Source organism: Durio zibethinus, chromosome 19, assembly GCF_047325235.1.
Source record: "Durio zibethinus cultivar Kanyao isolate XHJ-2024 chromosome 19, ASM4732523v1, whole genome shotgun sequence".
Taxonomy (NCBI): Eukaryota; Viridiplantae; Streptophyta; class Magnoliopsida; order Malvales; family Malvaceae; genus Durio; species Durio zibethinus.
This window is the reverse complement of record NC_143180.1, coordinates 10,273,419-10,296,703: the sequence shown is the minus strand read 5'-3', so window position 1 is coordinate 10,296,703 and position 23,285 is coordinate 10,273,419. Positions and strand designations below refer to the sequence as shown.

The window sequence follows — 23,285 nt, the reverse complement described above, 5'->3', positions numbered from 1 at the left end:
ATAATTGAGAATGAATATAATTTTAGGAAAAGATTAAATATTGTGTAAAATATGAGATGATGCTTAGGTTTAATGAATTCTTGAATATAGTTTTCATTTGTTAGTTGAAGCTTTTGAACATTAAATTACATTTTTTCTCTAGTATTGATTATGTGAGAATGAGATTATTTTTGCATTGATCTTTAAAGTTGTGTTTTAGGATTTTAAAATTTGTTTTGAGTATCTCTCGCTGTGAAATCCTAGAAGACACATGGTTAGGGAAATGGTATGGGCCATCTTTGGATCATTTGAGCCTTTCGAGCCAACCTTGATACAATTCTTTCATAGTTACCCCATTTGAGTCTTATGATGCTTTTTCTTGATTTTGAAACCACATTACAAGCCCAAGCCTTTGTTTAGATACTTCCTATCTTTTTGTTCGTTTATCCTACATGCATTTAAGACATTCATGCACCATTTGTAAGCTATGCGTTATTAGCGAGGAAAGGTGTAACTTGTAAAATAATGGAAAAAAAAAGAAAAAATCAACCTAGCATACAAAAAAAAAAAAAACAAAAAGCAAAAGCAATAAAATGGTGAAAAAACAAAGAAAATAAGAAAAGAAAGAAAAATGGGCAAAATCAAAGTTTGAAGGGTAATTCTTTAGTTAAGCTTATCTTTCTTACCTTGGAAGCTCTATGATGGATGATCTTAGACTTGTGATGCATTGTTAGGGTACTTGAGCCTAAATGACTTTTATCATACATTGACCCTAACTTTACATTACAAGCTTATTAAAGTCTTAATTGACCATTAATCATGTATTTATCTACATTCGTGGAAAGAGATGTGATAAGTAAACTTATAGAACATGAGCATACTTTATTGATCCTTGTTATTAAAGTTTCATGTTTTGCATAACATTACTAGATTTCATGCAAAGATATGTGATAGGTGTTACTTGCTTGTGGAACCATGGTTAGGAATGAACATAGCTTAGGTAGATTCTTGTTTATTAGCACTTGTTCATGATTTGCTTTAGTTATATCATTGATCAATCCATGAGGCATTAATATTGAATGAAGCATTGAGAGTATACTATGATTTTTGCTCAATCTTGTTTTGCTTGAGGACATGCAAAAGCTTAAGTTTGGGGATTTGATTGTACTTGAATTTTAACTTTTTTATACTTATTTTTAGTGCAATTTTTTTCATATTTTGGCTTATTCTTTGGCATTTTTAGTAAAGTTGCTCTAAATACACATTAATCTCATGTGTAGGTATAAAATGGAAGTGAGGAATATTAGATATTTTTACACAATTTGGAGGAATTTTTGGTACAATTTGTGTAAATGGCCTAAACTAGGGTCAATTGGCAACATTGACATAGAGGGATTTTTTCTTGATTTTTCTTGCATAATTTTTAGTGTTATTTTCATAATTTTTTTTTTAGTAAAAAGTATAATAAATATATTCATAAGATGTTTGAAATCTTTGCAAAAAAAAAAAAAAATGAAAGACACAAGGAACATGGATGCATGGACATGTATGGGTGAACACAAAAATTACAAGGCGTCAACTAGGATCAAAAGCACCAACAAGAGTGGCTGATATGGCATTTTAAAAAGCTTTGATTAGTCCTTATTTTAACTTCTTGAATCATCAATTCCAAGTGAAAGAACAACTTGCAAGATTGCTAAGAAGAAACAACTAAGCACCATTATGCAAGCCTTAAATGCAGCAAAAAGAAAAAGGCTCTAAAAGCACACAGCCAACTAAAGATTTTTCTAGAAATTTTTAGGACCTTGTGCTCCTCCCCTCTACCTATAAATAGGGGGAGAGGGCCAACCATTTAAGGAGAGTTAGTTTAAGTTTAGATTTTTTTCTTTTCTATTTTATGCATTTACATTTTCAGTTTTATACATTTTCTTAGTTTCCAAACATTCTTTTTCTAGTATTTTCCTTTGAATTTTGTTGCAAATTTACAGTTTCTTAAGCGTTTTTCAGTGATCTTTAAGAATCTTGCAATAAAATTTATATTTGCAATTGTTTTCAAGTTTATTTTACCTGTTTTCTTAGTGATATGCAAACATTTTTTGAATCTATCTTCTCTCACATTGCTATGACTTTTGGATCAAAACTTTATCAACTCTATATTTTTTTTATTCAAGTTTTTATCATAATTTCCTAACCCATAGAGCTAAAACATAATTGAAATACAGCTTCAAATTCATAGTACATCAATCCAGATCAAAATTGGAAATCACAGCTAGATGTAGGTGACATTACAAGCTAGACATGAAAAATTGATTTTGGCATGGATCTTCTCTAATCTTTGGGGTTCTATTTGGTTTCTTTTCACTTTAGATCTTTAGTTTTATTAGTTACCTTGATTGTATTCATTTTGTGCAATTTATTTCATATTTTTAATTACTATTTGGATAATTTTCTTTAATAATATCTTATTTTTCCAAATTCTGCACTTGTATTAAAGTTAAGTTCATTAAGCTGAATTTTTGTTGAATCATGCAATTTCTTGTTGATTTAGGTATTTAATTCATAGATCTATATAGTTTTAGTTTATATCAAGTTCTTTTTCAATAGAAGGTATTAGATTAGTTTTTCCTTTTGTAAGTTCATACAGTTCCAGTAGAATATGTTGCTATTGTAGGTTCGATTTATTAGTTGAATCATTTTTTTTCTTTTCTTCAAGTTTGTTTCTACAAATTACATTTTCATTTAGTTCTTCAATTAGTTCTTCACTTAGGTCTTCATTTAGTTTAAGTTAAAGTCAACTTGTTCCATTTAGGATGCAAATTGTAAGCCACATTTTAATTTCAAGAGTTTCTGCTCTTTTTGGTTTTACCTTAGTTTCTAGGCTTTGATAAATTTTGTTCAATGATTCACAACTTCATGTAGTTCTCTCACTATTTGAATAAATTCCAGAATATTATCAATTGTTTTTGCAGACATGTAGCTTAGATATAGTTGGCCGTTTTCAATTCAACTCCATAGGCAATTACGATTTGGTTATTTGTCATCTAGTTGTATCATTCATTTACATTTTTTTTGGCCATTCAGATTCAATTTTCATTGGTTTCTTTGAGAGATGTTTAAGGTTACTACTAGCTTTAAATTGCTCATGTCACTTTTAATGTATCACAGTAGTTAGAATTTAATTCCAACGTTGCATGATTAGTTACAGATTTGTTTGATAATTCTTTTGCAATTTACTGGTTGTATTTTCATTTTAATGATGTTGCAATTTTCATGCATTTATTGTTTTGAGAAATTTTCAATGTTTTTCTTTCACTTACTTTGTTTACACTTATATTTTACTAACATCATGTGTGTTATTTTGTTTGATTTTAATTTTTTAGTTAATCTAGCTCCACGCTTATTCTTTGATTGAGCCAACTTTAGCAAGAATAGAGTGATAACCAGTACTAAGCTTAGGAAATTTTACCTAATCTCTGTGGGATCAACAATTTGACTAAAAGGTCACTTTTACTACTTATCTAGCTTGTATACTTACAGATTTGTCCAATCACTAAATTGGTGAAAGTGAACTTTGATGGGGCTTTTGATATAAACAACAATAGTGGTGAGTGCAAAGGTGATAGTAAGGGATTCTGATGGTACAATTTTAGGGGCTACTTCAGTAAGATTGTATGATATTCTTAATTCCTTTATGGTGAAAGCAGAAGCAAAGTATGTGCATTGGCTTATGCACAAGATATGGGGTGTATGAGAATCATTCTAGAAAGATATGAGCATTCTAAAAAAGATAAAGTCGACTGATAAAAGATTTCTCATATATTGGGACAATTATTGAAAAAACTCAGAGTAGGATGATGAATTTTCAAATTGCACGAACATCTCATATTTGGAGATCAGGGAATATGACATTACACGCATTAACAAAATATATACTACATAATGCAAAGAACAAATATTAGGCAGAAGATTGTCTTAATGTAATAGTTTGATTTCTACATGTTTTTTAATGTGTTCAAATCAGGATTACTTAATGGTAGTTAATGGTAGTGACTTACATGCATCATTAAGTCCATTTTACTGTTAAATTCTTCATTTTCTCTCACTAAAACTAAAACCAAAACCCATGGCACCCAAAAAATAAATAAATAAATCACATCCCTTGGAGAAGGGAACATAATGCCAAAATCATAAAAAAAATGGGGTTTTCAATTTTAAAAGGATCTACGGGCGCTTCAAAGCCTAAAATTTAAAATGAATGGAGGTCGAACCAAAAAGAAGGTCATGGTAAAAGTTGGTGGTGTTTGGAGTAGCAGTAGAGGCTATTTTTGGAGGTTAAAGCCATGAGTTCAAGGCTAGATCTAGAGAGTTTGGTTGATTTCTAAGAAAATCTAACATGAGAACATTAAAGAAAATTTTGAAAGGAATGAGTGGGTGGAATTTAACATAAATTTGGAATATTTTAAAGTTTTTGGTTATGACTTTAGGTCTAATTTGGGCAGTTTGAAGCTGTTTCGGGCAAAACCAAGCAAGGATTTGAGGCGAAGAGATCAAGAATAATATCTGATAAAATTTTAAAGTCGAAAGGTGACTAACCATTGGTGGCCAACGCCGTGGTGACGATCAAAATTTGGGTAGCTTGGTTTCCATTGGTTCCACTTTTAGTGAATGATGCTCTTTCTCTCTCTATTAGAGAGAGAAACAAATGAAACAAACAATTTTCTTTTAGCTTTTATAGTAGAAAAAAAAAGCATCACTCTAGTTTAATGAGCGTATGTCACATTGCAATAACGATGTCATGTTTTAAATTAATCTGAAAACGTTTCATCCTACATTAAATCAATTTAAAGATAATATCTTTAATTAAGAAAATATCCAATCATTAGATTCTAAATTAAACATTTAGCCTAAATAAATTTAAATTTTTTATTGTTTATTTGTTAAGTTATTTTTCTTTTTTTAAGTAAATATTTTCAATTCTTTATTCTTGTTAACTCTTTCATTCTTTTTTTATATTATTTTGTTATTTTACTTTTCAATTTTTTAAATTTAAAAATTTTGTAATTATTTACTATTTATTATTTAATATAATAAATAATTACATATAATAATATATTTAATAAATAAGTAACTTAAAATAAATTACTTGACATTACATTACTTTACTTTTTTTCCTTTTTTGTTTTTGTTTCATTTTAATTTTTACATTTAAAAGTTTTCAAATAAATTTTAGTAATTGTAATTTACAACAAAAATATTATTTGATAGAAAATAATTTTAGTAATTTTAATTATTTATTAATTTCACAAATATCAAATATCTATTATAAATTTTATTATATATAAGTTTTAATTTAATATTTTTAATAACTATTTTTCTTCTCATTGTATTTCACATTATCACCACTTTATATTTGTATCCAAACACATTTAATTACTGATTTTAATCTTATTACTATAATATCAAATCTTACTATTATAATAATTAATTTTATCATCACCATTATCATTATTTTCCATTTATCATAATTAATTAAAAAACAATGTGCTCATAATTAGTTTATATAATTGTTTGTGCCAAGTTGAGCTAGATGGGTAAAACCTTGAAATCAAAGGGAGGGAGAAAAAAAAAAACGATTAAGAACAAAAGTTGAGAGTGGTTCCAATGTTTGTGCTTCGACACTTAATTAGAAATCAGTAAAGGAGTATAAGACGAAGGAGAATTTAGGGAAAGTAAGATCGTGAAATAATACCTATATGGTCCTATTTATATATAGAGAGTGAGGCCATAAGCTTTAGAATGACATGAACATACCATCCATTATGAAGATGACAACTCAATATTTAGAGAGAGCCTATTGAGTAAACTAATGATATGACAGAGTTGACATAGCATTGTAGATTCATGTTGGTTAGACATATCAAGTCGATTCAAAAATAAAAAATACTCTTGATTGTCTATTGATAGTCTTTAATAGAGAAAAAGATTATTTTACCTTTTAAACCTAAAAATACCCCTAACAAAAATGCTATGGTTTTTTTTCCACAATATATAAAGATATCGATCTTATTCATATATAATAGATAATACAAGTATGCAGATGGAGATTAATATAATATTTAATTTTTATTAGGTATGAGAATAGGAAATATAATGTAACACATGTCATGTATCCATATTTTATATATATTTATATATTTAATAAATAGATTTTTTATTAAATAATATAAACTATTATTTTAGATTACTTAGAATTATATATTTTATTAAAAAATATATATTAATATATATATATAAATTACCTAAATATATAAGATAAAATAAAAAAATTAAAAAAATTAATTTTTATTTTTTAAAAAAGTTAAAGATATGCGGATTATTTATACCTATTAAATATTTATAAAAATAAAAATAAATTTAAAATATCAATTAAATATAAATATAAAAATAAACATAATCTAAAAATCTAAAAATAAAAAAAATAACACTCCATCTTACTCATACCCCAACTATTAACATCCCTAATATTATACCGCACTGCTTCCCGTGAAAACTAAATACCGAAAAGTTACTTTAATTTTTTAAGGAAAAAAAATCAGATGTTGTAAAAACCGACGGGTTTTGCACGTGTGAAAAATAAATCTAACCACCATTCCATTTTCATTATCTTATTAGGAGAAGCTTCGTCCATGTCGCTTAACCCGTCACGCCAACTCCTTCTAGCTAAGAAGCAATTTACATCCGAACTTGTTCAGGTTTTTTCTTCTATACACTTTTTGCTTGATTTTTATTTTTTGGTTAAGATTCTTTATTATTATTTTTTTAATTTCTTGCTAAATTTCGATCTTATATTCTCTTCCAAAATATCAAAATCTTTCAGTAGATCCACCAAATATTTCTAATTTTGAGTCCTTAATTTGTTTGGGTACAATTTAGGGTAAAAGTAGACAGATTTGCAGTAAAAAAAAAAAAAATCCATAGCTTTGGTTCTTTGTTTTTCCCTTTTAGATTCTATTGGGAGTTTAGTTAATCATTAGAGTTTAGTTATTGAAGGCTTCAAATTCGCTTCTAAGTTTAGTAAGATAAGATCTGCTGGAGAAAAGGGTTTTTTATTTTCCCTTTTTGGGAATTGAATTTGGCTTGTATAGTTATATGCTCTTTGTTTCACTTACCATGTTTTGGCACGAATTGGTAGTATCAAAATTTAGGGAAAGTTAACATGTCTTTTTGTTCAGTCATGGATTTTCATGGTAGCTGGGAATCTCAGCGAATTCATTAAGCTTCAGTTGCATTTATCTTTATAAAGTCATCTTAAGCTTCACAGAAACTGTCTTTTCTTTTTTTTGGAATTGCTTTCCTTTTAAGAAAAGAATCAAAATTTTGTAGTAATGTTTGTAAATGCTTTGCTAAGTTAATGTCGCTCTGCAGATCTTGTTAGCTTCTTTTGTGGATCTTGATAATCGGAATATCCAGCTGAGAAATGAGTCAAAAAGGGTTGATTTATAGTTTTGTTGCAAAAGGAACTGTTGTTTTAGCAGAGCACACATCATATTCTGGGAACTTTAGTACCATTGCTGTTCAATGTTTACAGAAGCTGCCATCAAATAGCAGCAAGTTCACATATTCATGTGACGGGCACACATTTAACTTCCTCGTTGACAATGGATTTGGTACTATTTCTCATGATTTCTTAATGTCAATCAAATTTCTGATGTCCAAATATGTGGTTGACGATGTTTGTTTTCATTTGCAGTATTTCTGGTTGTTGCAGATGAAACCGTTGGCAGGAGTGTGCCCTTTGTTTTTCTCGAACGAGTGCAAGATGATTTTAAACAGCGATATGGTGCAAGAATAAGGAATGAGGGTCCCCATCCTTTAGCTGATGATGACGATGATGATGACTTATTTGAAGACCGATTTAGCGTTGCATATAATCTTGACAGAGAATTTGGGTGCGTATATGCTTGGCAAGGTTAAATTGTTATTTTGTCTGATTACCTTCTGATGTTTTATATACATGATAGTGTAAACTTTTAGTATCCTCTAGTAGAATGAATACTTGCATGTAATTCCATGCTATGTATGACAGACCAAGGCTTAAGGAGCACATGCAATATTGTATGAACCATCCAGAAGAAATCAGTAAGCTTTCGAAATTAAAAGCTCAAATAACTGAGGTCAAGGGGATTATGATGGATAACATTGAGAAGGTATGTATTTCTTTCCTTGAAGAGTGGTATAAGTGTGGGAAAAATTGATCAAGTGGTTTATAACAATCTTCTTTTTCCAATGGCTATTGTATAGATTTCTATGGTTATCATTGTACTTGGTTATAAATCTTCAACATGAAATATTGTGTTAGTATGCATATGATTTCTTTTTAAACATTTTTACAAGAAAAAGAGTAAAGGGGGCTCTAAGAAAAACTATATTGGATCATGCTGACTATCAAGTTTAGGAGAAAGAACATATTAGGAATTGATTTTGTTTTCTCAGCAGTCATTTTATCTGTTGTCATGTTATGAGTGTTCAAATTTTATCTTATATTCTCTGGACATTTATGTTTCATATGTTGATATCTAGTCATATGTATGGCCTTTTCGATGATGCAAAAGTGGAACCAAAGTATTATATGCCTCTATCCAGCTAACAGTGGACTTTTCAACTGCAAATTTGATTTGTTAGAATTCTTACTTCAGCATCTTCTGGTTTCTAACTAATTATCAATGCTGTGGCTTTTTATACTTTGAAAGTGATAGGTAGTATTAACTATTATAAAGTGCACCTAGTTTATCTTGATAGAATCATCTTGTTGATACCTATTTTAATTTTTTTAGTCTTAGGAGCAGTGTTAGTTATATTTTGAGTTGATAATTGACAATGAAGTTCTATATTTATGTGGATTATCTCGAGAATTTAAAGGGCACTAACTATAGGGAGAAAAATGAAAGGAGAAAGCCCCCCCGCCCCCTCTTTTCTTCTAAAGAATAAATTTGTATAAAAAATTAAGGGTCTTATGTTGGAGGGATTGGAGGACAAGCACGACATAGCTGGTGCAAATGAAGTAGTACTTCTTAATCTTTGCTTCACTTGGCATGTTCCAATATATTTGTTTGCAATAGTGAATAGATGACAAAAACAAGGGCTTGAGGCATGCTTTAGATTTTCAATTTATTTTACATATATAAATGAAGTCTCCATTTCTTTTTATATTTTATTGTGTTTAAACCATATTGTTGTCACACAGAGAGTAGATAGAACCTGGGTTTTTTGTTCCACAGCCACAATTGGTATGTGTACCATATTGAGTGTTATTTTTTGTAGTGGTGCTCAGATTTTTTCTCAACATGAGATCTTTGACTTCCTTGATGGTTGACACTATTGGAAGTGGAATTTATGTTGGGACTCTTATCTTTCTTAGGCTATTGTATACCCCTTTACTTTCTTTGATTAGTTAAACTTTGGAAGATGAGGGCAGAAGCCCTAGTTCTAGACAAGATAGCTGATCTGCTGATCAAGTGTTTTAAGATGGGTTTGGCTGCCTTTAGATGTTTGTACATCTGCATTGTAGAGCGTGATAAAATCTACACTTATGCAGCAGGAATTTAAGGTTTCTGAGTTGCTTGATTGTGTAATGAACTCTTATTTTATATAATTATATTTCTAGAAATGTTATATAATTTCAAGATTACTTTTACTTGACTATGATCTAGGGATACAGGTGAAACCTCTTCATTTACGTATATCCATTATCTATCACTAGCAATTGACATTTGCATTGATTAGAAGTCAAATAGATTTTTTTTTTTTTTTAATTCTGTTTGTCATTCTATGCATTTAGCTTATAACTGTTGTCAGATTAATTGCCAATTTAGGGCACTATACATGAATTGTCAGCATTGGTGTTGCTACAGAATACTTGTCTTTTTCAGTGCTGAAAATTTGGGTGTCTCCTCCAGAGAAGATTCAAATAGAAAATGCTGGATACTTGCTTGGAAGACAGATCAAATAGAAAAATTGCTATTACAACCACTTCTACGACAAAATTCATAAGTCAAACATGAAATACACCCAGATGCCAATACAAAAGAGAGAAGGAGAGGAAAAATAGGAGGAGATAAAAGAGACGGGAAACAAGGAAGAAAGAAGAGCGAAAATATGAGGAAAAAAAGGGCAAAAAAAGTGAGGCGTGAAAAGGTACAGTGAAGGGAGGTAAGGGTAAAAGGTTAAGAGAGAAGAATGGAATTCTAGACATGTCATAGTAGACCCACCATTTGGCTTTCTTTAACCAAAATTTTGGGGTTTTGTTTTTTAACTAAATTTTTGGATTTAGTTTCCATCATGCTGCGATGCCACATATTTAGGTGCGTGACATTATCTTGTCGTCAGCCCTTATAAAATGAAAAAAGATAGGCCTAAGCTATATTGGTTTTGGTTCAGCATACGCCCAGTTGGTCTCTAATGGTGACTAATGGTTAGAACTTGAGACCCTAAACTTGGAGGTTTGAATCATGGGGATGGGGGCATTGAGGTTTGTGGAATGTCATAGGGCGATGGGCTACCACTTTATGTGTAGCCCAAGTTCTAGTGAGTCTCCATATATATATATATATATATATATATATATATGTTTATTTATATACATATATTCATGTATGTATGTATGTTTGGTATTAGGGTTCACTAATTTCCCCGAAACTAACGCATGGAAAATGTGGTTGCTATTGCTAAAGGTATGGTCTATTGAATTTGCTTCTTGGTTTTCTGGACAACCAGATAGGATATGGCTTGCATATACTTAGAATAGATAAGATGCTGGAACTTGCTTTCTCCGTCTCTCTCTCTCTGTGCTAATCATCTTTCTTTTTGGGACATTAATCCTCATTTATTCTTCTTGAAGAGAAAAGTGTTTTATGTGGCTGGAGGACTCTGGACCCTTTTTTTTTTTTTTTAAGGACTTAACTGATAACTTCTGACTGAAAAGTCCATTTCCCAAGGCAATGAACGGGGGCCTGATTTTACTAAGATTTTATGCTATGAATTTTTGTAGAAGATGCTAACTTGGTTTTAGTATTGTTTGTTCCTTCATAAAATGTTTGATATTGTTTCTCATATTATCAAAAGGGAAAACTAAAAATAAATGTTGTAGTTGATTGTCAACAAATTAAAATGATTAATTCTCTCTTTTTGTGCAGGTTTTGGATCGTGGGGAGAAGATTGAACTTCTGGTGGACAAAACAGAAAACTTACAGTTCCAGGTTAGTGCTATTTGCTAATTGATTGAACAACTGTAAGTTCATAATATAAAAGGCACGGATGCTTGTTTTGTATATAGGCTGATAGCTTCCAGAGGCAAGGCCGGCAACTGCGACGGAAGATGTGGCTGCAGAATCTCCAAATGAAACTGATGGTAGGAGGAGCTGTTATTGTGTTGATCATCATAGTGTGGCTTATTGTGTGTAGAGGTTTCAAATGTTGATTTGAAAAACCAAATTTGGAACTTTCAGCAGCATTGCTTGTCTTTTTTTTTTTTTATTTCAATATTAATTTTTTTCCGTCTTTAGATGTACAAAATAGTTATATGGTCTTGAACATGGATAATTAGCGATTGCTGTTGTTGGTATGTAGCATTACCTGACTGTTAACAACGTAATCAAACATGTGTAATACCTGCTGCTTTTGTTAATAATACCAGAGCTTGTTTTATGAGAATTCCATTTTTCCTGGTTTGCTCTACTCTATACGCTACTTAACTTTAAAATGTATTCTTTAACAAAAAAATATTTAGAAATAAAGTTCAAATTTACTCTTATAACATATAAAGATGAAGAATCAAATTTATAATTGTTCTACCAACAATCAAATTGGTAGAGTGTTAGACTTTTAATTTTAATAATCAAAGATCAGATTTTGATAACTTCAAATATAAAAAAAAAAATTTATAATTACTCTTTAACACTTTTTATAGGGTGAAATTTTATTGATTGCATTCGTTAATTTGGGGATAATATACAAATTTATTAATTTATTTACAAGAGTGATTTAAACTTTTTATTAATCATACAATTAATACATTAGTATACTTTTATTGTTATATTTTTAATTTTGGAGTAAATTTATCATCGTACTTGTAATCTTAGAACAAACTTAATCAAGATTTAGTAAACATTTTGGAGAATATTTCATTAGAAAATTTTTCATCAGTACAAAAAATTCTAAAAATGATATGACGGAGAAAAAAAAAGGCTAAGACCAATTGCAAAAATGATGTGGCATTACGTTTAGGAGAAAATGTGATGGCTAGAAAAGAAAATAAATAAAACATAAAAAATATGGATTAGCATTATATTTAAAAGAAAAGAAAATAAAATATAAAATTCAAATTCAATTTTTGCCTTTTTTTTTTTTTCTGTTATGTCATTTTCTAATTTGTTTTTGGATTGTAAAATAGTTTTTTAACGAAATATTTTATTGAATATTCTCAAATTATTTCAAAATTAAAAATATGGTTGCAAATTTACTCAAAAATTAAATATATGATTGTAAAATGACACTAATTGAAAGATTAATAGTAATAAATAATTGTACCACTAAAATAAGTATAATGATAAATTTGTACCAAAGTTTAAAATATTCTGGGAAATAGTTTTTAAGTTTTCTTACGGAATAGTTTTTTACCATTAATTTTAATAATTTATTTAGTACTAAATTTTAATAATTTATGAACCAAATTAAAAGGTAATAATAATGTCACGATTGGCCTTTTATAGTTTATGTAAATTCTTAATGTGATTTTTTGTACTAAAATTGTTTAGTGTTATTTAAATTTTTATTTAAAGATTAAATTATTTTAAATAATTCAAATTCATGATAAACTATTTTACTACAAAAAAATTATTTTATACAGAGTCATTAGAATTTTGAAATTTTACTAATGAAATTAGAAGATTGTCACATATTTATTAGATAATTAATAAAACAATATAATAAATAAAAGATTACATGATAATATTTTAATTTAGTTTATACAATTTAAAAAATACAATGATAATACATAAATTCAAATAAAATTTTTTATTTATTATAATTTAATTTAATTTCAAATAAATTGAGCAGAGTAATTTGAGTCAAGTTAAATTTTACCATAACTTATTATCAAGAGAGTTTTGATTGTAATAAAAAGCGTTCTAATGATCAATGGAAAGTTGGTTCAAATGTTAAAACAAAAAAAATATATATATATATATATATTCTTTTCAAAGTTACTAGTTTATTACCTGTGTAATACACAAATTATCTTTAATTATTTAAATATGTGTAGACACAAAAATTAAATCTATTTCATCATTTATATGCTCAAGATATATGTAAAATACATATAATATAATTAAGATATCAAAACATCATAAAATTAAAATTTTTTATTAAAAAATTTAGAAATTTCAAAAAATAAAAAATAATATCTGAAAAAAATAAAATATCCAAAAGATATTATAAATAATAATATTGAGTACACCAATAAAATATTAAAATAAAAGCTAAAAGTTTCATCACTTTAAATTAACTTTCTTCGATTTACATTATTTTCATCTTGTGCAATCATTTTTCAAGTACCTAAAAATTTATATAATTTTAAGCTAAATTTTATTTATTTAAAATGATTTTAAATGTTTAAATAATGTACTTAAAGCTTATCTTATTTCATAGCATGCAGTAAATATAGTGTTTCATCTATTTTGCAAGTAAGAGCTGTGATACAAGTTCACCAACATAAATGAGAAAATCAAGCCAAGTATATTTGAAAATTTTAATAATTAAGGCCAAATTCCTCTATATTGAGAAAAGCAAAGTTTTTTGAGAATTATCACACATAACAAAAACTAATAAATATTAGAAAACAAACAATAATATGTATAATTATTCATTTCTAAAATCAAATCACTAATGTTTTTGTTTTCAAAGAATGTAGTTAAAGTTAATTTAGATGTTTGTTGATAAAAGGTCTCATGCAAAGCACTTTACATATACATTTATTCTCTATTCGCACCCATATTTGGAATCTAAGAGTTCTATATATTTCGAAAAAGAAAAATGCAAGTAAGTATTAAAACATAGTAATAAAAACATCTACTTACCAATCATTTTTTGTATGGGATTGGTGCATGTAAACTCGTTGACAAGTAAATTTGTCAATCATCATTTCTAGTAGTATTATTAAATATAAAACCTATCTTACAAATTAAAGTGACTACAAAAAAAGTAAATCTAATGTAGAAATTAAACTGATTGAAATTGTGAAGATAAGAAAATAAATAAATAAAATATTAAAATTTTTGGATTAGCATTATATTTAAAAGAAAATACAATAAAAAAGAAATAAAATATAAAATGAAATTTGAAATTTTGCTTTTTTTTTCTGTCATGTCATTTTCAAATTTGTTTTTGGATTGTAAAATAGTTTTTAACGAAATATTTTATTAAATATTCTCTAATTATTTTCAAAATTACAAGTATTATTGCAATTTTACTCAAAAATTAAAAATATGATTGTAAAATGACATTAATTGAAAGATTAATCTATATCTATATATAAATGTTATCCCTATACTCAATTTACTTCAATTTCTTGCCAAATTAGCATTTTTACTGTTTTATTTCAAATGCCAAATCAGCATACTTCATTACCACATCAGCTTTATTAAATATTATTATATTTAATTATGCTAAGTTGTGTGACACATGTTTTTTTTAGAACAAAAGTTGAAAATCTTTTAGAAGTTTAGGGTGTTCTTCGCAATTGACAATTCACAATTCAAAACACCACCCGAATGTTGCCGTTGCCGGCCACCAACCATTACATCTACTGCCATCACCATCATTATCGTCATCACCACTCCCACAACCACCACCATCATCATCATTACTCCCACCACCACCACCCCTATTGCCTGCAGAGAATCTTATAAATAAAAAATCAATAATCATATTTTTATTTCTTTCTCTCCTTGTCAAAAAATAATAAAATAAAATATCTCAAGATCCAAACTTTGCATGCATCAAAATCAATAATCAAATTAATAAAAGATAAAAAAGCGTTTTTTTTTTTTACACAAACAGCAAACCCAATTCACAGTCCTAAAACCAACCAAAAATCCAAAAAGAAAATTTTTTATAAAAAAAAAAAAAAAAAAAAAAAAACATGGTCTTTACTGAAGTGAGAACCCAGCCAAGCCAAAAAAAAATAAAAATAAAAGTAGAGGTGAGGTGAGGTTTTGGGATGGGTTTTCGATATTAGGGTGTTATATTAGGATTTGAGGCTCGATGTGTAGGGAGCTTTGGACTAGGGGATGAACATAATGAGAGCTAATGGCCATTGAAACGGCGAAAATAAGGGTATTTTTAATTTTGAAGCCGAGACTTTAACTTCAGATCTAGAAAAATCTAAAAATTTTTAGAAAAAATGAAAGTCAGATCAGTATTTAAGAGGTTGAGATGAGTTTAAGGAATATGACAGCCGATGACAAGAACTAAGGAATGGAAGAGTTTTTTGATATAATGATTTTTTTTTTGTTAAAATGGGTAAAATGTTTTAGAAAAAAAACTATGATTTTATATTTTTTTTTAAAAAAAAAGGGGTAAATATAATGTCGTTTTGGTAGAAGATTCATGTGTGGGTCCGAATTTGACTTGGCTCCAATCCTTATCATAAGCTATTAATAGATCTGGCTAGACCGACTTCTAAATTGTTGAATAGATTCTTGAGCTGTTAAACCATTAGAAAACCACCATTGAACCGGGTTGGACTACTAGAAAATCGTCCAAACCGTTTGAGCTGACTTGTTGAACCATTGATCGATTTGACTTGTCTTTTTGGGTAATTATTTATTTATTTATGTTTTTTGTTTTGCTTTATTTATATTTACGTTTTATATTTAATATATACATGTTAAATTTCAAAGTTATTTGAGTATGTGATATTTATTTAAATGATAATAATGAAAAATAATAATAGAATTGTTAAATTAAATGTTAAACTAAACTCTTTTGCATAATAACAATTTTATTATAAAAATTAACAAATTTTAAGGAAAAACAAGATTAATGAAAATAATAAATAAAATGATATGATAAAAATATTTCAAACAATAAAATTTCAAAATATTATGAATGTAGGATTGAAAAATAAAATTTTTAAATTTTATCAGAATGATGGTGAATTTAAAAGAAAATTTTTAATAATATTTATTTTGAAATAAAATAAAAATAATAAAAATTAGATAATCAAATAATTAAATGTCCAATAATTTTAGGATCCTTTTAGGGATAAAATCAATGATAAAGTCTAGACGAATTACAAATGTATAATTTTTTAAAAAAAATTATTTTTAAACTATTATAGAATAATGAATAATTTATAAAATTTAAAATTAAAACCAATTTTTCAGACCATGAAAATTTGAAAATTATGAATGAGTGATTCTTGAGATAAAATTTTAGAGAATAAGATATTTTTAAATTTTGCCAAAACAATGAAAAATTTACATGTTTTTATAAAAATGAAAAAGAATTAATTAAATTGTATAAGAAAAATTTTTAAATGATGTCATAAAAATTTTCATCAATTCAATGATTGAGCATTTTCAAGAAAATGAATAGTTTCCTTGAATATTCTTGAAGTAAGAAAAACTTTTTAGGAATTTTACCAAAATGATGAAAAATTCATACAAAATTTTTTAATATTTGACTAATTAAATTTGGTTTAGAATAAAAGACCATTTAATTAAGATTAATTTATGATACCACAAAGTTATTTTTCAAATATGTTTGTTTATATAATTTGTAAATAATTAATTTTCATAATTAATAAAATGTAATTATATTAATATTAATACATATATTAAAATATATAAAAAAATTAGTTAAATAAATAATTATTTAATATAATATAATTTAAAATTTTATTTTAAAATTAATTTAATAAAAAATTATCAATATTAAAAAATTTCCTTCGATAAACGAGGACATAAATCTAATAATAATAAATAATTGTACCACTTAAATAAGTATGATGACAAATTTATACCCAAATTTAAAATATTTTGGGAAATAGTTTTTAAGTTTTGTTATGGAATAGTTTTTTACCATTAATTTTTAAAAATTTATTTAGTTAAATTTAGATAATTTATGAACCAATTAAAAGGAAATAATAATGTCACGCTTGGCCTTTTATAGTTTATGTAAATTCTTAATGTGATTTTTTGTATTAAATTAAATTATTCAGTGTGATATTTAAATTTTTATTTAAAAATTAAATTATTTTAAAGTAATCCAAATTCGTGATAAACTACTTTATTATCAAAAATTGATTTCATACACAGTCATTAGAATTTTAAAATTTTACTAATGAAATTAGAAGATTGTCACATATTTATTATATAATTAACAAAATAATATTATAAATAAAAAATTACATGACGATATTTTAGTTCATTTTATACAATTTAGAAAATAGACCGATAATATATAAATCCAAATAATAGTCTTTTATGTATTATAATTTAATTTGATTTTGAACCAATTAAGTACAGTAATTTGAGTCAAGTTAGATTTTACTGTAACTTATTATCAAGAGAGTTTTGATAGTAATGAAAATTGTCCCAGTGATTAATAGATAATTGGTTCAAATGTTAAAAAAAGATTTTTTTTTATTATTATTTGAATTTGAATTTGTTGAAAAATTATAAAAAAAAATAACTTATCATGAATTCATTGTATTAGATCTAGATAAAACAAGTTGGACTGACAAAATAAAAATGTATCAAACAAAATACACAAATTCTTCATGGCTAAATAAAAAAAAAAAACGTCACAATGTGTTGCAGTAATCTCAGGATTGGATTTCTTAAGCCGGTTAAACTTCAGCTGATGAGCAGAAACAATTTTTGGCCAGACATTTGAGATGGGGAATGAGGAATAACAGAGGGAAAACAGAACACGTAATTTGAAAGCCAAACCAAGAGAAAAAGAAAAAAAAAAGAAAAAAGAAAAGAAAAGCGGAACCAAACAAAGTTTTTCAGAAATCCAATCCCCAACGTTATCTTTCAAAGTTAAACTAACCAAAAGAAAAAAAAAAAAGAAAATAGCGGAACCAAAGAAAGCATTATCGGCTTCAAACTCGAAAAAATATTTGGAAAAATGAGAAATATTAAAAACAAAAATAAATAGAGAGGGAAAAGCGAAAAGAGAGAAAAAAAAAATTCTAAACTTAAGTTTGATTATAGATTTACTTGTACGAATAAAAAGAAAACATTACCAATCCAAGTTTATTTTAAAGTCATTATTATTTATTTTTCATTAATCGAGGATTAATTTTAAAGTTTGAATATATTCTCCTATTTTAATTGTATTGTATCAATGAAAAAATTTACAGTAAATCACTTACAAAGTTTGTTTTCAGAATTCCTTAGTTGTATTTTATTTTAATAATAGAATAAGATATGAAAAGAAAATGAAAGAGTAATATTTAAAAAAAATAAAAAATCACTTTTATGAAGTTTTTAAATTTTATAAATTATATTTAAAAACTTTCATATGTGTTTTTAATTATATTAATTTTTTAATATATTTTAAAAAATTGTGACAATCATCTACTTCCGTTTTTTAAATATAAAATTTATATCGAAAATGTGCGAAATGATTTTTTTAAAATAATAAATGGACAAAAAAAAAAAAAAGCATGGAAAAGTCCAAGGGCACCTTACCACGGCGTGCGGCTGCAAAAACTCAGCTTCCACCTTATCGTTTTCCCCTTCCTAATGTAACTAACAGCTTGCTTGGTTGGTATTACGAATTCCATTAATCCAAACCCCAAAATTCCTATCCTCTCCTAAAACCCTAGTTCTCTCTCTCCCATCTCTTACAACCTACCTCCCATGGACGCCGAGCTTTCTGCCCAGGAAATCTCCTCTCAGCCGCTCTCTACCTACCCAGGTTCTTCTTCTTCTTCTTCTTCTTCTTCTTATGATTCTAAGTTTGGAACTAGTTCCGTAAAACAACATGCTTTGAAAGCTAATGAAAATGGTAAAACTAGTGATAATGAGAGTGGTGAGGATGAGAAGTTTGAAACAGTGCCCGAGAGGCCACTTGTGGCTGACCCAGATGATGAAATTCCCTCTCCGGCAAAAGGTAACGATGCCCCTTTTGTCCATTCTCATGCTTCAACTCTGATTTTGAAAGACGACTTGCTTGGGGATGGTGATAATGGTTTAGAGGGATTTAGAGGTGAAGGATGGATCAAAAACCTTGATATTCAAGGTGTTGGTTATGGAGAAAAGGAGGACAAGCTGGAAATGGGCTCGACAGGTGGTGCTGACCAATCTGTTTTAACAATGGAAAGCAGAGAGGAAGGTAGGATTGGGATGTTTGAGAATAATTCGGTTTTAGGTGGTGAAGTTACGCATGGTGATTCTATGATTGCAGAAGCAATAGATTATAAGGTGGATTTGAAATTTTCTGGTGGAGAGAAATTGGCGGCTGATGCAACACCTGATCCTTCAGACAGTGAGAAATCTGAGATTAAGGGGACGGAGGTGGTTCCAGTTGCTGGGAATGGAAGCTTGAATAATGGCTTTAATCGGATTTTTCATGATGATGGACAACATATTGATCCTGTTGCCACCAATTCAATTGAAACTGCTGAGGTCTTGGCTTGTGAAAAGACTTCTGAAATTGATGCTCAGAGGAAAGTTGATTCTTCTAGTCGGGGTCTGCTTGGTAAAGACGATTTGGGAACCAAGCTAAATGACCTCAGAGAGGAGGCTAGTATAGATTTGTTGGGACAAGTGTCTGCTGAGAAAATAGATGGAGGGGTTAGAAATGGAATTCAGACAACGGATCGTTCTGCTCAACCTACAGAAATGATGGCAGCTCATGAAGCAAAGGGTTTAGATAGTGATTCCCAAAGCGGAAGATCGGTAACCATGGCAATAGAAGAATCTCATTCTCTGAAGTCTGTGGAACAAACTACGGTTTCTGAAGCAGAAATTAGTTTTGAAGATGAAGATGAAGAAGAAGAGAAGCACCATCAGGACGATGGTGGTGAAATTGAAGGCTCAGATACTGATGGAGACACTGAAGGTATTATCTTTGAGAAAGCTGAAGCTGCTAAACAGTTCTTGGAGGAGCTAGAACGAGGATCTGCCATTGGTTCTCACTCAGGTGCTGATACTTCTCATGATCTTTCTCAGAGAATTGATGGTCAGATTGTCATTGATTCAGATGAAGAAGGGGACACCGATAAAGAAGGGGAGGGGAAAGAGTTATTTGATTCTGCTGCTTTGGCAGCCCTCTTGAAAGCAGCAACTGGTGCTGGCTCTGATGGAGGTAATACCCCTATAACCTCTCAAGATGGGTCCAGGCTTTTCTCTGTTGAGCGACCTGCAGGTTTAGGATCTTCACTCTACAATGCAAAATCTGCACCTCGATCGAACCGGCCTAACCTATTCAGTCCTTCTGTTGTAATGAGTGGGGAAGACTCTAACAATAACTTGAGTGAAGAAGATAAAAAAAAATTGGAAAAGTTACAGCTGATAAGAGTCAAATTCTTGAGGCTTGTTCAGAGGCTAGGACATTCTCCAGAAGATTCTATAGCCGCACAGGTTTTATATAGGCTGGCGTTTGTAGCAGGGAGGCAAACCGGTCATCTGTTTAGCCTTGATTCTGCAAAGAGGAAAGCTTTGGAACTTGAAACGGAGGGTAAAGATGATTTAAGCTTCTCCATGAACATACTTGTTCTTGGGAAGATTGGGGTGGGCAAGAGTGCTACAATAAATTCAATCTTTGGTGAGGAGAAGGCTTCAATTCATGCATTTGAACCTGCCACTGCAGTTGTGGAAGAGATTACTGGAATAGTAGATGGTGTTAAACTCAAGGTCATTGATACCCCAGGTTTGAAATCTTCAGCCATGGAGCAAGGTGCCAACTGCAAGGTCCTAGCTTCTATAAAAAAATTAATAAAGAACTGTCCCCCTGATATTGTACTCTATGTTGACCGGCTGGACACACAGACTCGGGATCTTAATGATCTGCCATTGTTAAGATCAATCACTAATTCTCTTGGCTCCTCTATCTGGAAAAATGCCATAGTTACTTTGACTCATGCGGCTTCTGCGCCTCCAGATGGACCATCTGGCTCACCTTTGAGTTATGAGGCGTTTGTTGCCCAACGTTCCCATGTTGTTCAGCAGTCAATTGGCCAGGCTGTTGGTGGTCTGCGCCTGATGAATCCAAGTTTGATGAATCCTGTTACTCTTGTTGAAAATCATCCTTCATGTAGAAAGAATAGGGATGGTCTCAAGGTGCTTCCTAATGGTCAAGCTTGGAGACCGCAGCTATTGCTGTTATGCTACTCTATGAAAGTCTTATCTGAAGCAAGTTCTCTCTCCAAACCTCTTGATCCATTTGACCATGGGAAGCTCTTTGGTTTTCGTGTCCGTTCTCCTCCTCTTCCATACTTGTTATCTTGGCTGTTGCAGTCTCGTAGCCATCCTAAACTCTCTGCTGATCAGTGTGGTGGTGAGAATGGTGACTCAGATATTGATATGGCTGATTTATCCGATTCTGATCAAGAAGAAGAGGATGAGTATGAGCAGCTCCCACCTTTCAAACCTCTAAGGAAGGCACAGCTTGCTAAGCTTAGCAAGGAGCAAAGGAAGGCATATTTTGAGGAGTATGATTATCGGGTGAAGCTCCTCCAGAAAAAGCAATGGAAGGAGGAGTTGAGAAGAATGAGAGAGATGAAGAAGAAAGGAAAGCCTGCTGTTGATGATTATGGTTACATCGGGGAAGATGTTGATAAGGAAACTGGTGGTCCTGCTGCTCTACCAGTTCCATTACCTGATATGGTCCTTCCACCTTCATTTGATGCTGATAATCCAGCTTACAGGTACCGGTTCTTGGAACCAACTTCTCAGTTCTTGGCGAGGCCTGTTTTGGACACTCATGGTTGGGACCATGATTGTGGGTATGATGGCGTTAATGTTGAACATAGTCTAGCAATTGCCAGCCAGTTTCCTACTGCAGTTGCTGTGCAACTCACGAAGGATAAGAAGGAGTTTAACATTCATTTGGATTCTTCAGTTTCTGCCAAGCATGGAGAAAATGGATCAAGCATGGCTGGCTTTGACATCCAAAATGTTGGAAAGCAATTAGCCTATATTTTTAGAGGGGAGACCAAATTCAAAAATCTCAAAAAGAACAAAGCAGCTGTGGGATTTTCTGTCACATTTTTAGGTGAGAATATTGCAACCGGGTTCAAACTTGAGGATCATGTTGTTGTTGGAAAGCGGCTGATGTTGGTTGGTAGCACTGGGACTGTTAGATCTCAAGGTGATTCAGCATATGGAGCCAATCTAGAAGTGCGTCTCAAAGATGCAGATTTTCCAATCGGCCAGGATCAATCCTCTCTGGGTTTGTCTCTAGTCAAATGGAGAGGGGACTTGGCATTGGGTGCCAATTTTCAGTCTCAATTTTCTGTTGGACGGAGTTCAAAAATAGCAGTTCGTGCAGGAATAAACAATAAGATGAGTGGACAGATTACGGTTCGAACAAGCAGCTCAGATCAGCTTCAGATGGCACTCACTGGTATTCTTCCTATTGTCATGGCAATTTATAAAACCATCAGGCCTGGTGTAAGTGAGAAGTATTCTATGTATTAGCCACTGAAGCAGTTCCGCCCCTCTAAAGAGCTGCCATTAGGTTACCTTGGGAAATTGTTATATTAGATTATATTGGAGGCATTGCAATAGTCTTCTTCTCTTTCCATGAATAATGCTTAGATTAATTTTAGCATGAACTACTGCTTTGAAGAGATCCATTTTATTGTTTAATAAATGTTATTAAGCATGAGTAACTTATTGTTTGTTTAGCAATTTTGGTTAATAATATAATGTAACCATATGTTTGGTTTTCTGTGCTGTCCACATGGACATGTACTCTGCTGTAATGTAATGAAAAAAAATTTATCTTTCTTCAAGATGTGCCCTTTGATTTGTTTGAACATGCCCTTTAATTTTACCAAGCATTGCTTAGTTGTTTGAATATATCCTTTACTTTTTGCTTAGTCTGCTCCTCTTTCCTTGAATAATCCTTTGACTTTTTGAGCTAAAATTTATGACGTCCAAGTGGCCGTGAAATAGATTCTAGGCTACCATGGACTTGTTCTTCCTTTGTTCTCATGGATCTTTCCTACAACTGTGTAATTTATTTTGTAATCGAGATACTAGTTACCACAGATCTAGGTGGGATGAATG

The 23,285-nt window shown here is 29.8% G+C and overlaps 1 protein-coding gene, 1 long non-coding RNA gene and 1 pseudogene across 3 annotated transcripts in view; 2 read left to right on the top strand and 1 right to left on the bottom strand.

Moving 5' to 3' along the window:
- Nucleotides 1–4,707, bottom strand: part of LOC111310409 (uncharacterized) — a 98,067-nt gene extending 93,360 nt beyond the window's left edge. Inside the window, exon 1 of the long non-coding RNA XR_016330394.1 lies at nucleotides 4,573–4,707. This is a non-coding gene — a long non-coding RNA (uncharacterized LOC111310409). The remainder of the gene's footprint in view (nucleotides 1–4,572) is intronic.
- A 1,885-nt stretch (nucleotides 4,708–6,592) lies between these two features.
- LOC111310408 (vesicle-associated membrane protein 727) lies at nucleotides 6,593–11,688 on the top strand. The gene is made up of 6 exons (XM_022909846.2): nucleotides 6,593–6,731; nucleotides 7,405–7,646; nucleotides 7,730–7,928; nucleotides 8,066–8,186; nucleotides 11,172–11,234; nucleotides 11,312–11,688. The coding sequence occupies exons 2-6, from the start codon at nucleotides 7,457–7,459 to the stop codon at nucleotides 11,453–11,455; spliced, it is 717 nt and encodes a 238-aa protein (XP_022765581.1). The 5' UTR covers nucleotides 6,593–6,731; nucleotides 7,405–7,456; the 3' UTR covers nucleotides 11,456–11,688.
- Nucleotides 11,689–18,671: 6,983 nt separating this feature from the next.
- Nucleotides 18,672–23,008, top strand: LOC111310407 (translocase of chloroplast 159, chloroplastic pseudogene; annotated as a pseudogene). The gene has a single exon (XR_016330392.1). The product of XR_016330392.1 is annotated as a translocase of chloroplast 159, chloroplastic pseudogene (transcript).
- Nucleotides 23,009–23,285: the final 277 nt, after the last annotated feature.

Bases quoted from the DNA above. Each gene is read 5' to 3' on its own strand.
- LOC111310408 (XM_022909846.2), top strand. From the start codon at position 7,457: ATGAGTCAAAAAGGGTTGATTTATAGTTTTGTTGCAAAAGGAACTGTT. The intron at 7,647-7,729 runs GTACTATTTCTC...TTTCATTTGCAG, and splicing joins CCTCGTTGACAATGGATTTG to TATTTCTGGTTGTTGCAGAT. The intron at 11,235-11,311 runs GTTAGTGCTATT...TTTTGTATATAG, and splicing joins CAGAAAACTTACAGTTCCAG to GCTGATAGCTTCCAGAGGCA.